At 36.1% G+C, this 13,153-nt stretch overlaps 2 protein-coding genes across 2 annotated transcripts; both read right to left on the bottom strand.

The window, feature by feature from the left end:
- Nucleotides 1–2,948: 2,948 nt before the first annotated feature.
- Nucleotides 2,949–5,283, bottom strand: LOC132178295 (CRIB domain-containing protein RIC1). The gene is made up of 4 exons (XM_059590737.1): nucleotides 5,226–5,283; nucleotides 4,613–4,716; nucleotides 4,328–4,412; nucleotides 2,949–3,403 (listed from the first exon to the last, which is right to left on the bottom strand). Exons 1-4 carry the CDS (start codon nucleotides 5,281–5,283, stop codon nucleotides 2,949–2,951), a joined length of 702 nt encoding a protein of 233 aa, XP_059446720.1.
- Nucleotides 5,284–7,826: 2,543 nt separating this feature from the next.
- Nucleotides 7,827–12,548, bottom strand: LOC132179769 (glycolipid transfer protein 1-like). The gene is made up of 8 exons (XM_059592540.1): nucleotides 12,208–12,548; nucleotides 12,076–12,125; nucleotides 11,543–11,672; nucleotides 11,040–11,095; nucleotides 10,813–10,931; nucleotides 8,805–8,940; nucleotides 8,419–8,550; nucleotides 7,827–8,001 (listed from the first exon to the last, which is right to left on the bottom strand). The coding sequence occupies exons 3-8, from the start codon at nucleotides 11,658–11,660 to the stop codon at nucleotides 7,984–7,986; spliced, it is 579 nt and encodes a 192-aa protein (XP_059448523.1). The 5' UTR covers nucleotides 11,661–11,672; nucleotides 12,076–12,125; nucleotides 12,208–12,548; the 3' UTR covers nucleotides 7,827–7,983.
- Nucleotides 12,549–13,153: the final 605 nt, after the last annotated feature.

Here is a 13,153-nt window from a genome sequence, read left to right as displayed (position 1 = left end):
AAATGCCGAAGATATTGGGCCATCAAAGGGCAAAAAATGGGTCAGGTCAACAAAGGACCAACAATAGACCAAATAATGATTAGGCTAACAAAGGGCCAAAAAATGGGCAACTTGGCCTCTTGATTTTTTTTTTTTTTTTTTCCTTTTTTTGTCAACTGAGATTCTTTCCCTATTTTTTTTTTTCTCGGTTTCAATTGTTTTTTTCTTTTATTTTCTTTCTTTCCTTTCCTCTCTTTTTTTTTTTCTCAATTTTTTCTCGCATAATGACATCGCATCATCAAAACAAAATATAAAGACAACCCAAAAAATCAAAGCACTGTTGTCGTAACCTCTCTTGATGATCTTCCTTGCTTTCGCTTTAAAAAACTTTTTCGGCAATCTCTCCTTGCTCGTGGCTTGTTTGGGTGTTCTTCGAACGGATGGAGTTGCTGAAACAAGGAGCATATGGGTGGCTCACGGACATAGACGGCCCAATTTGCTTCTTCTGCACACACATAGTGGACATCTCTAGATTGCTTCGGCCACTAATGCACAATGAAGGTGATGAAAGGAAATCTTGGCAGCACTTGGGATTTCCAGCCTTGGTGGACCAAAGGTGCCATCAGATTTGGCAAATCACGCCGAATAGCGAAACCATGCCAAATAGCAGAAAGCCAAAAGACGCAATCAGTGATTTTTTTTTTTTTTTTTTTTTTTGTCGAATACAATGCAAGATCTACGGTTATGAGATTTGCAAAAGTATTGACTATCACGAACAAGACAATAAACCAGAAGATGGAAAGGAAAGAAAAATCAAATTCACAGGACCACTGGATCGAATATTGACATTAGCCTATATTGCTCTAATACGATATGGAAGCTTATTGATTATTGAAAATGTAAGGAAGGAGAGAGGAAGAAACACTTAGGGACTTCATTTTTCCCTTAATACATTTCATTTCACTGTTATACAAGTGATTTACTAGCCGTTATAATATAGCGGTTACTATGTTTCCTTTTGTTGTCTTGTTCCCTTATGTTGCTTTGTCTCCTTGTCTTTCCTTTTGTTGCTTTGTTTCCGTTCCTTGCTTTGTCTTATTGCCTTGTATGCCTTAATAGCCAAATGCGTCACACTACCGCTGCAAAAAGCTCAAGATCATTGCTATCACATCTGTCCGTAAGCTCCTCAAAAACGTTAATGAAGGACTTTCCCACACATTTGCTCTTTTGTAGTTTTTTGATCCCACATCCCCATACGTCTTTTGCCGAAGGACAGCTCCAGTGAATATGCTCTACACAGGCTCCTCTTCTCTCTCACATATAGGACATGTCTTATCTTGCACCACCCCCTGCAGAATAAATTCACCCTAGTGGGGAGTGAATTGTTCAAAGCCCTCCACAAGAACATCTTAACCGGTGTGGAACATCTTAACCGCATTAGGAACATCTTGACCTATGAGGGAAAGCAACTTGAGGATCACATGCAAGACCTTGGCTTCTTATGACATCAAAGAAGAAACCACCTTAGAGATGTTTCCTGCCATGATCCAGATATTTGTTAGGGCATGAAGTGGGGAGACCATTACTCTTGATGTACATCGATATAACACCATTAGAGATGTCAAGAACAAGATTTTGCAGAAGCTGACAGGTGTCCTGAGTAATGATTGGAAACTGATCGATCTATGCAGGAAAGCAACTTGAGGATTGTGATGTCTTGGCTTCTTCTGACGTCAAAGAAGAAACCATGCATGTTAGAGATTTTTCCTGTCTTGATCCAGATATTATTCAAGACATGGAGTGGCCGGGAAGACAATTATTCTTGATGTACAACGATGTAACACCATCAAAGATGTTAAGGATAAGCTTCGTGGGAGAGGAATTTCCCTTTTTCGTCAGTGCATTTTATTCAATGGGAAAAGGCTTGAAGATAACCGTGATCTAGCAAGCTATGGTGTCCTTAGGGATTCCACCCTCCGTATGGTACTCTTTTAGCCTGACTTTTCTACTGTTAGATTATATGTATTGTATGTCTCACATTAGTTACGTATGTGTATATATATCTGTATTATTGACCTGTATATATAGGCTCTTTCTGTACATTTAGTGTGATTTAGCATACAACCTTATTCTTATCATGGATGGTATCAAAATCAAAAGTACCTTGAATTAAATCGAACCTTATTTCTATCAATTCATCTCTTATTTCAGTTAAATATTTCGCAGATTGATTCTCACTTATTAAAAAAGAATTTAAGCTCAGTACTGTAAAAGACAGTGCTATAATATTAATCAAACAATTAATTATTAGGGAGACCATTAGTACTCTTGATGTACAGCCATGTAAAACGATCTATAATATTTAATAATTAGAAAATATGACGAAAGTATGTTAATCCTTACAACTTATTCAGACGTGATGCCAACAGGGTCAACTACAAATAAAAAAATTAAAAAAAAAAAAACACTCTAGTAGCTCATGTGCTTCCCTTTATCTCTTGGAAAAGGCTAGCTTCAGAAACAGTACACGTATCTTCTGCATGGGGAATTAATGTTCCTTAGTCTATTTAAACCTGTTGCGTCTGATAATCATTGATGGCTCATGAACATAGAGGCTCCTCCTTTCTGGTTTGAGTTCCTGATCCACAGCTTGATGAGATGCTGATCCTTTGGAAGGCGCATCCATCCATGAATTAGAATATTGTGAGGTAATTTGCTAGCTGTACATATGTTCTTCACATCCCATTTCATCATTTCTTTTCGATCCTTTTGTTTTCTTGGCATGCAATCCAACTCCAAAATCTAGCTATATATACCAGTATGAGAAGGAAGCAAAAAACAGAGAGAGAGAAAGAAAGAATATAATGAAAAAGAAGATGAATTGAAGTCACGTTTTTTCAACTCTATTTTATTTTATCATTCACACAATATTTCCTTCCTCCTGAAGTATATACGTACTCTCATCATCGTCATATCTTGTCTCCTTCCTTTTCCAAAACCGAGTTAAGTTGGTTCTCATTGCTCTTCATCAGCCCATGCCCGGATCCGGAACCGGAACCGGATTCCACATCTGTGAAGTGGATGTCGGGTAAAGAATTCTGGTCTTTTGACCTCAACGCCTTTATTGAGCCGCCACCAGATGAGCCCTTTGACTTCCTCCGACGAGAGTGTTTGGGGACAGCTGGCAGGTCTTGTGATTGCAAGTCTTTTCCATTAATCGAATTCCGGTGTCGTCTTGAGTGTCGTGTGCTGCCCGGTGATTCTCGGGATGGGGAATCCGTTGATGCATCCGTTGAGCGGTAGCGCCGGGAGTGCTTTGGTGCATCACTGCTCCGTCGGGGGGAGTTAGCAGGTGACCCACTTCCTGCTGATTTAATATGTTCCAGCAGGCTTTCTTTAATTCCACCGCCACTTCGTTTTACATCTACTAAACCATGCACCAATAATTAATACAATACAACACCTACTCTTATACACACACGCGCGGGCGCACATGTCTGCGTGTTTAAAGTAATGTCATATACTGGACAAGTATTTGCCTTCCATTCATTATAGAGCCGATGTAACGGGGTTTTCTTCAATAAATTAAAAAAGAAAAAACCATTTACACCCACCAAATGTTAGTATTACCACGCTACATCAGTTACTTTGGTGGATGAAAGCTAAATTCTTGTCTAGTATATAACATTACTAGTTCGCTATATATATCCACGTTGACGTAAATGATATGTTCCAAAACATGAGTAATCATGTCAACTCAGCAAAAATGTTGACATTACATTATTAATTAAATGATTAAATTTACTCTTTCTTATTAGCTAAATTTTTTAGAATATTAGAACATATTTAGAATTGCGTTGGAAAATAAAACTTTTGTCATTTCAAAAAAAATAATAATTAATTTTTAAATTTCTCCCGAAACACGTTTTAGGCTCTTTTAGAGCAAAAAAGTGCTTTTATGTTGTTTTTACTGACGAACTCATTTTTGCTTGGCATATCTTTTCAAGTACTTAAAGCATTTTTTTAAAGCTCCTTAATGCAATCCTAAACAGGCTCTTGAAGTCAAATATTTTGAGTTCAAACCTTAACTCCACAATTTACCTCACATTTCAATTAAATATTTCACCGGTGGTATAAGGGATCCTATTAGGCTCCAATGTCTTGTCAGGTGCCAAATAATGTGAAAATGTTTTCAAAATTCAGTTTTATTGTTCTTTTTAATACAAGTGATCATGAACAACCAGATAGAGGACCATCTATATATATCTAATTTGAAGGCCTATAAGCCTTCAAATTATATACGTGATAAATAAAATAATTAATATGATTTTAGAAGAAGCAAACAAACCTTCAGATGACAATTTATTATCTTCTCCAAAAGAATCTAACTGCCCGGATGAGACCTTTGGTGTAGTAGAATTAAACCCCCTCATCTGCACAAACCATATCATCACAATCATAGTTTTTTGTAAGATAATCTCCAGAAAATTTGCTTGATACCCAATTAATCTTGGAGTTAATGAAGCTTGGAAACATCAACAAATTGGCTTTGGTTAATAACAAGAGATTAAAGAGGCAATTACGAGAAGAGAGGAAAATGATTAATGAATGGCATATATATATATATACGTACCCAGGTCGGCGTATTATTCGCAGACGGACCCTCCCACCCAATGTGCGCAACATGCTTTACATCCGTGGGGTATCCAATTTGCATTTCTGGTTCTTTCTGATCATCTGCATATATAATCGACAGTTTTTGTCACCTCGTATTTTTTTCAATTGAGATCGAGGAAAACAACTTACTCATTGAGGAGAAGTAATGCTCAAGCTTGCTTGTTGGAAAAATGGGAAAATGTGTCAACAAATTAAAAAAACATAGCATCCCAAGTGGTACCATGGCATGTTATGTTGAGAAATCCGTATTTCATCCACTAAAGTTGATATGACATGATTCTCCATATATAACATTTGGTGGATAGAAATGAATTTTTTGGTTGGAGGCAGTGACGGAGCTCGGGGTTGCCGGTGTAGGCCATGGCTCCCCAACCCAAGGAAAAAAAATGTAAAGGTCAAAAAATAAAATATATAGGATATAATTTTATTTTTATTTTGCTTATCGGCCCCTACAGGCTACCCATGCCAAACTCTGGCTCCATCCCCTGGTTGGAGGGATCAACCATGCACGTCGTATCAGTTTTGGTGGATGGAATACGGATGTCTTAAATCCGGGAAAGAAGTCTTACCAAATATCTGTGATATGTATCTTAGGCCTTTTAAAATACCCTTCACCTTGGTCGCCATTTTGGGTCAAGTAGTACTAATTGGCTATATGCACCAGAGGCAGAATGCAGGTTTGCGTTCGTTCAAGCACAGCTTCCTAAACCCTAAACGCAAAGCAGCAAAGAAAATTTAATAACAAGAAAAGAGAAAGAAAAGAAAAGGGCCTAAAGAGAAAGCACGTACAACACCTTCAGAGCATAATAAGTTGGCAAAAGTGCTTGACAATCCAGGGTGGTGTGCTTATGTTGGAATCACGTAGCATTTTTCGACCACATCGTTGCATAACTCAACTGTACATGAAACTATCATGTCTTCAAAACATTGTAACCATAAAACAAAAAAACTTTTAAAACAAGAAATCCATGGAAATATGCAAAATAGTTCTCTCTCAAGCTACCGATATTGCTTAACTGTTAATTGTGTATTGGAAATCGAGATGAGGAAATGAGGAACATGGGTTTTGTTCGATACTGTCGACAACGCGGTTTTCGTTCCGACTGCCAGTCAGATTAAAACCAGCAGCTTGCCGGATTTTCAGGTATGCATCCTGAAAGGAAGAGCTAGAAATCCATATTGGCCATAGGCTAAATATGGCCGGCTTTCTCAACGGTCAGTTTGTGAAAGCGCGGGAAAAACGGTTGGGAATGAAATGTATGGCACCTGTGGAATAGGTTAATTAACTGACCCATAAAATAAAAAATAAATACTTTACGCATTAATTACTTCTTCACTCCAATTAAAGTCGTTAAACATGTGGTTTAAAAAATACGGTTATCAAAACTAAGCAAATCCTGTCCAAAGATTTATAAAATGAATAGTAAGAGATGAACAGTACTTGAAAATACTGAGTAGTATTTTTTCATAAAATAAAAAATACAAAAAAATACAAGCCAATAACAGCCATAGCTAGACATCACCAATCGTGGAGGCATGTTATGGTGGGGCAATTAATTAGCCCATTGAGAAACTGGTTAAATTAATTAATTTGTGGGTTGATCAATTACAAGAGATATTTTTAAAAATTTGAATTTTCTTGTAGTTTTGGAAACTAATGAGCATATTAAGAAGAGAAAAGTAAAGATGAAAATATATTAATTATTTAAGTAACGGAAAATTTATATATGGTTAATCCTTGAGTTTTTGCGCAGTTTTAATTTAGTGCATGAGTGGGTGGTGGGAGGCCCAATTAAGTCCACCTCCCCCTTTCCCCCTCCACCGGCAGTGTAGGTTGTGAAGTTGGGGGAGGGTGACCGCTACTGCCTCCCCCCTCTTTTCACCAACTCTATGAGCTAGGGTGGGTCTCGAAGGTTCTGCTGTTTATTTTGCAACCCTAAGAATTGCATTGCTTTGTAAAGTTCATATGAGACTTCTTGGGACCATGTTAGGGCCAGGTTGGCAGGTCTGTCCTGTTTTTTTCTTTTTCTTTTAATGATCAAAATTTTTAAAAGTAAACTTTGAGTTTACAACACTCCAATAAAACTATAACCAAAACGGACTTCAACCCTATGCCCTTTCTTTACTCATCTAGCAACAATCTCATCCCATATGATTGACAGATCTCTAATGATCAGAGACCTATTCTAATCTCTAGTATCCAAGTTATTTCTACAAATTTTCCAAACCATTATAGTTTTTATCCCAAACTCTTCATTATAATGCTGACGTGTTAGTTTCAACCAACCCTTGAATTAGTTACTGTTTTTCTTTTCTTTTTTATATATATATACAAAAGTTATCAAGCATTGTAAGATAATTGTACAATAAAAACGTTATATATAACATTACTTCTTTGACAATGAATGGCAAAGCAATTTGATCATTAAACATTTGGCACCATCCAAGACCAATTCAGAGATCCAATGACAGTGGTTGCAGTGGATTATGAAACCGTCTAAACATATCCACCAATTAGCATAGTTAAAAGTAAAGGGGTCAAATAGGAGATATGATATACTTCATTCTCTCAACTATCCTTCAACCATCTCTTTATAATGAATTGGTGAATCTACCATTGAATTTTTGTAAGACCCACATAAGTCCACAAATCAATAATTGATTCATTAGATTTGCAAAAAAATATGGTCGAAAGATGGTTGAGAGAATGATGTATAACATATCTCGTTAAATAGAACCATGCACTTTCTGACTTTCGATCTCAGAAAGTTTTGTTGAACTACTCGGTCTTATCTCTTTCCCCTATCCAATCTCCATTTTCTTAGTCAAAACATGACACAATCAAATCTTTATCACTATTCTAGATACTCTTATTCTTAGCTAAGTATTGGTTAGATGTTACTCTGTATGAAAATGTCAAACATCGATATTCAGCATCAATGCTTGATGGGGCTCTAGTCTAGAACAAATTAAGGCTAATATGTGGAATCTTCATGCCACTCTAAATGATATATTCAATTTCTGGTGAAATGTTAACTACAATTAGCTGATTAAAAAGAGATAACCCTGGTAATGTGAAACTGAAAAAACCAACCCTGACATGACACAGGAAAAGTAAAAACAAAAGTTGAACAAAAAACAAGATTTGAAGGAGTAATTGGCAGAATGGGTTGAAGCAACTTATAATTTATGAGTACTCATACTTTAGAAGCCCAAGTAAATTATCCAATACCCAAAAATAAAAGAGAAACAAGGCGAACAAAACAGAGTAACTTGAAGTAGACGCCACTCATCAGGAGACATTTTCCTCATGAAGCCTTCAGATCATCAAAAGCCAACACTAGCCTGTGTCAAGAGAGGAACTTCTGTGAGCTCTAATTACAATATAAATAGCTATTAAAAAACTCGAGGTAATCTGTTTGCTGGGAAAACAAAGGTAATCAAAAATCTAAATATCACACTATTCTTCAAGCCCAATGCTACACCTTTTGTGCTCAGAATTATGTTACTCTTAAAACCTCAAACCCTTCTGCCCAATTATTTCAGTCTCATGCCTCAAAATTCACAATCTCACAGTTGCATTCTTCCTTTATCCAAAAGGAGCACATCCATCATTCAAAAGTTGGTAAGGAATTCGTTTTCCCCTTCTTCTTCGTTCTCTAATCAGTAGTCACTAGCCATAAATTTTGCGAATACGGCCAGACTCCAATACTCAAATTTTAACTAAGTCAGTCAGTTCTGCACTAATGGAAGAAACCTTACCAGAAACTTGTGATTCTCTTCAAGAAGAGGGGAAAAGGTTGTGCAGAATTTTCCTATGTCAGCATAAATGTCTCCACTGCCCCCTATAACCTCCATGAACTTCTTTCTATCAGGAGCAAGCATCATGGCAAACTGCAAAGTAAATATCTAATAAGTCAAAAAGTCTGAATGAAACTACTCTAGTATACCCAATTGATATAATTCAAAAGGTCTAAAAGGTCAGATCACCAAGCCAAGAAAAAAGTCTAAAAAGGGTGGAGCTAATCACCAAGTAAAGTTTCCATCAATATTAAAAATACTAAAAAGCGACCATATTGGAGCTAATTCTAAGAATCCAAGTAAAGTTTCTATTCCAATAAATAATTTAAGAATTACAAGGACATTACAGAGAAACTTGAGCGAGCAAGCCAGCCATGCCATTTCTTCAGGGTCTTGCCGTAGGCGTCGGAACAGGCCTGTGACATTGCCCAATCCTTATGCTGGAGTAAGTTGCGAAATAATTGCACCAAGAAATCCATTGCTCTGAAAATTTATCATAATTAACAACGTGAATATGAAGGTCTCACATTTCAAAACAAATGAAATAACAAAACTTACCTAACACTTGTCACTGTTAAATTACTGGCGAAACACGTGAAATGTTTAATTTAAATAAAGGTGATTCGATGAAGTCAAGGTTTGCTCCCAAGACCTTTAACTCTAATACCACGTTAAATTATCAGTTATCATATAAGCTTAACCTGATAGGAAAAGATAAATTTAATCGTTTAATCACTTCAACAGGGACAAGTATTAAACAAGTTCCCTTTGAGGTCCTGTGCTCCATGTCTAAGATGTTTTCAGATAAAAACATGCTAGATAACAACAATATTAAGCATTACCTTTTTTATTGAAGCAGTAATCTTTGGTCTGAACATGATTGATCAATTCATCTCTAACGAAAAATTAAAAACTTGCTTCGAGCTTTTTAGAGCATATTGACAAAGGAGACACATCCATGCCACGAAAATGGGTATATACGAAGGCACATGCAGAGAGAGAATAATGTTCTATACATTATTCATTCTCGTTTTCTTCTACATTCCTCTACATTTCCAGAATACTAAATCACTTTGATCTTAAAGAAGTATTCGTAAAGCTGCATGCAAATGGCCCAACACAACAAAATACAAATGGTACCCAAAAAAACACAATTTTAGGAGAAACTTCACTTAATTCCCCGTGAACTTTCAACATTTTTACAATCATCTTCTTAAACTTTAAAAACTATCAATTTAATGTATATAATTCTAAAAAATTTGCAATGTCACACTTACTATTAGAGTTAGAGGTTAAATCAAACGGAATATAAATGAAATATCTTTATAAACCTGTATTTAAAAATTAATTAGTTAAAAAATTCTATAAAAAAAAAAGGTTAAATACTAAATACCCCTAAGGGTTTTGTTTCTTTATTTTTTCCCTCCCTAGGGTTTGATTTTTATAACAAGAAGTCCATGTGGTTTTAATAATAAACCAAATTAGTCCTTCTGTAGTTGACTTAATGGAAGTTCACGTAGACCAATCAAATGTTGACATGTGACACCTACTTAATTTTTTTATTTTAGAAAAATAAATTTTTTAAAAAAAAGAAAAAAAAAATTGGGGGTGACCGAAACCACCCCCAGTGGTTATTGGGGGTGGCTGGGGGTGACCGAAACCATCCCCATTGGTGGTTGGGGGTGGTTTCGAGTCTCGAGCACCCCTTAGGCTCCATGGGGTGGCCGAGCCATCCCCCCAGTACCCACTGGGGGTGGTTTCGGCCACCCCCTTGGAGCCAAGTGGGTGACTTGGCCACCCCCAAATGGCCAACGGGTGGCCAATTTTTTTTCCTTTTTAAAAAAAAAAATAAAAAAATACTTTTTTTTTTCTTTAAAAAATTTTAATTAGGTGTCACGTGTCAACATTTAATTGGTCAATGTGGACTTCTGTTAAATCAACTAATGGTCAACTGACAGAATGACTAATTTGGTCTATTATCAAAACTACAGGGACCTCCTATAATAAAAATCAAACCCTAAGAAAGAAAAAATAAAGAAATGAAACCCCATAGAGTATTTGGTATTTAACCCCCCCAAAAAAAAATGAAACCCACAGCTTGCCCGTGGCTAAGCCTCCTGGCAACAAATTTTTTTTTTTTTTTTTTTTTTTTTTTCAATATTGGTATTTAGGATATTTTGGCGTCCTCCACTAGGATTTAATAGAAATCTTAACAAAATGGTAACATTGCAAACTTTTTTAAGTTGGATAGACTAAATTTAGAGTTTTTTTAAAGTTGTTTTTTTATAGGTAATTACAAACGTCGAAAGTCTAGAGGGTTAAGTAAAGTTTTTTCTTACAATTTATTCCATTTACCTTGTCAACCAAAGAAGAGCACCGACGCAACTGTATCCTTTTGCTGCAATATCTGCTCTCACGATGCTATACAAGTGGTTGAATTCCGATGGATTTGAAGAATATTTAGATTCCAATCTCTACAAGAAATATCATAGAGAAATCTTTACAACGCAAGAAAAACTAACTCATTTCAGAGACAAACTACTGAACATGACTGTGGAAAATACATAATAAGGACGTCTTACCGATATGTTTCCACCAATATCAGTTTTAACAAGAGCCATTGCACCTCCGAACTTATCTGGTATCAGAGAAATAATAGTATCAGAAATAATGATTAAGTAATTAAATTTGTCACCTAAGAAACAAGCCCAAAATGAAGCAGGTACTCATATTATACATTTGATAATTGAGAAGACATTAAGGTGATATAATTATAACGTCTTTTAAATCATCAAACATATAATATATCACATGAAAAAGCACCAATCATCTAACATTGTGCAAGCGCATGGCATGAAGTTGCACAAGTACACATTCTAGTGTACTAACAATGCCTAATCCAAATCAAGAATAAGTTTTGAAAGTTTGAAAATGTAGGAAGTAGGAACTATAGAATGGTTTTAGTAAAAACTAAATATCCAGCTGCTAGATAAGAAATTAGAAATGGCAATGCTGCCACCTTCGAATACAGTTTCCTGAATTTATGGTATGCATTAATGCACATAACGGGAGCAAGAGCATTCACCTATAACAGGTAGTATCTGCTTGCAGACCTCCAAGAAAGGCTTGGACAGCAATTCACCTTCCTCAGACTTCACATGCTTCAATCCTTTCAAAGCAGGAGTTAACACAGTCCCCTGCATATCTGTCTTTTACTGCAGAGATCACCCCAAAAAAAAAAAGAATAGTAAATTAGTGTCGAATTTCAGATTTTGGGAACAACAAAATTACCTTTGGTTCAAAAGAGTGACAAAGAGTATCATGGGTAAAACAAAGTCTGATTCAAGCACAGAAACCGTGTTTGAAATTGTTAAAATTCACCAACCCATGATTTCGAAATTAAAATTCAAGATGGGAAATTAACCCAGATAACAATACTAACTAAACTAGACCTGTATATACAATAAAAAATTCATTTTGTATATTCATAAATCTCAAAATTTTCGCAACAACTTTCTTAGCAACCAAATAGAGAGAGATTGAATCAGATACGTAAACAATCACAAATTTAGAGATAAAAGAAGCAACAAAAAAAGAATTGAAAGAGAGAATATGTACATGGAAGTTGTGGCTACGGTTCCTGCGGTTTAGGAGCTCAGAGACGCTCACTGATTTAAAAGATAAATTGTAAGGAGAAAGATCGGGGAAGTAAGAGAAAAAGTGTGGGATTGATTCGATAGAGTAACGAACCTACGACAAAAGAAGGAATCAGATGTGATCCGATAACGATTATCTTGGGTTCTCCTCTATGATTTACTTGGGTATGTATACTTTCTTTTTCTCTGGAGACAAGGCTATTGTATAATCAGATGCGATCCGATAACGATGAATCAGATGCGATCGGGGCTCTTCGGAAAAGAGCGACAGGACCATGGATGATGGGTTTGCGGTGGGGCGTGTAGCCACCGGGATCCAAGGAGCTGCGTGTGGTACACCGACTGGGCAGGAGGCATAAAGTGAAAAAGAGAGCATTCCGGTGGAGAAGAGGAGAGTGGAAGACGGAAGAGGGCAGAGGGCAGAGGGGGCAGAACAGGACGGAGCAGGGGAGGATTTTCTTTTTCGAGAGCGTTTGATTTTGTAAATGAAAATGAAAATTGGAGGGAAACTGGTCATGCGATAACTCGGTTTCTATTCGTCACCCCTGTTCTCCTTTGTTTTTAAAATTTACGTTGCGTATTTTTTTAAAAAAAAATTAATTAATTTTTATGCACAAAATATTATGAAAGAACACGTAACATAAACTTCAAAAGATGAGAAGAAAATGGGATTAATGTGATGTATAATCAATACTTTTATTCATCATCATTAATTAGCGTAACAACAAAATTCAAGTAGTTTTCTCGTTACGTGTCATTGTTGACATAATTGATTACTAAGATTTACAGGTATTTATCCAATTATTTTTTAATATATCATCGTGATTAATATGGACTATATTCATGAATGAAAAAAATATATATATATCACTATTAAACATGTTTGGCCGGGTTGGTACCCATTCAAATGCCGCCCTAGTTTTTTCTTATCTCCTAATTGCCCTCTGATTCTCAATGTAGTCCATAGCACAAAGCAACTCCATCAAGTTCATAGGTCAATTCTCTGCTCTCGTAGGACTCAGGTTCCCATCGAATACAAT

This window comes from Corylus avellana, chromosome ca4 (genome assembly GCF_901000735.1).
Source record: "Corylus avellana chromosome ca4, CavTom2PMs-1.0".
NCBI lineage: Eukaryota > Viridiplantae > Streptophyta > Magnoliopsida > Fagales > Betulaceae > Corylus > Corylus avellana.
This window is presented reverse-complemented; position numbering and strand designations above follow the sequence as displayed.

Excerpts from the sequence above, each read along its gene's own strand:
- LOC132179769 (XM_059592540.1), bottom strand. The coding sequence starts at position 11,660 with ATGCAGGGGACTGTGTTAACTCCTGCTTTGAAAGGATTGAAGCATGTG. Across the intron at positions 11,096-11,542 it reads GCAGATACTACCTGTTATAG|ATAAGTTCGGAGGTGCAATG; the intron begins GTGAATGCTCTT and ends CTCTGATACCAG. Across the intron at positions 8,941-10,812 it reads GCTCTTCTTTGGTTGACAAG|AGCAATGGATTTCTTGGTGC; the intron begins GTAAATGGAATA and ends ATAAATTTTCAG.
- LOC132178295 (XM_059590737.1), bottom strand. The coding sequence starts at position 5,283 with ATGGCGACCAAGGTGAAGGGTATTTTAAAAGGCCTAAGATACATATCA. Across the intron at positions 4,717-5,225 it reads ATACATATCACAGATATTTG|ATGATCAGAAAGAACCAGAA; the intron begins GTAAGACTTCTT and ends TTATATATGCAG. Across the intron at positions 4,413-4,612 it reads CGAATAATACGCCGACCTGG|ATGAGGGGGTTTAATTCTAC; the intron begins GTACGTATATAT and ends TGGTTTGTGCAG.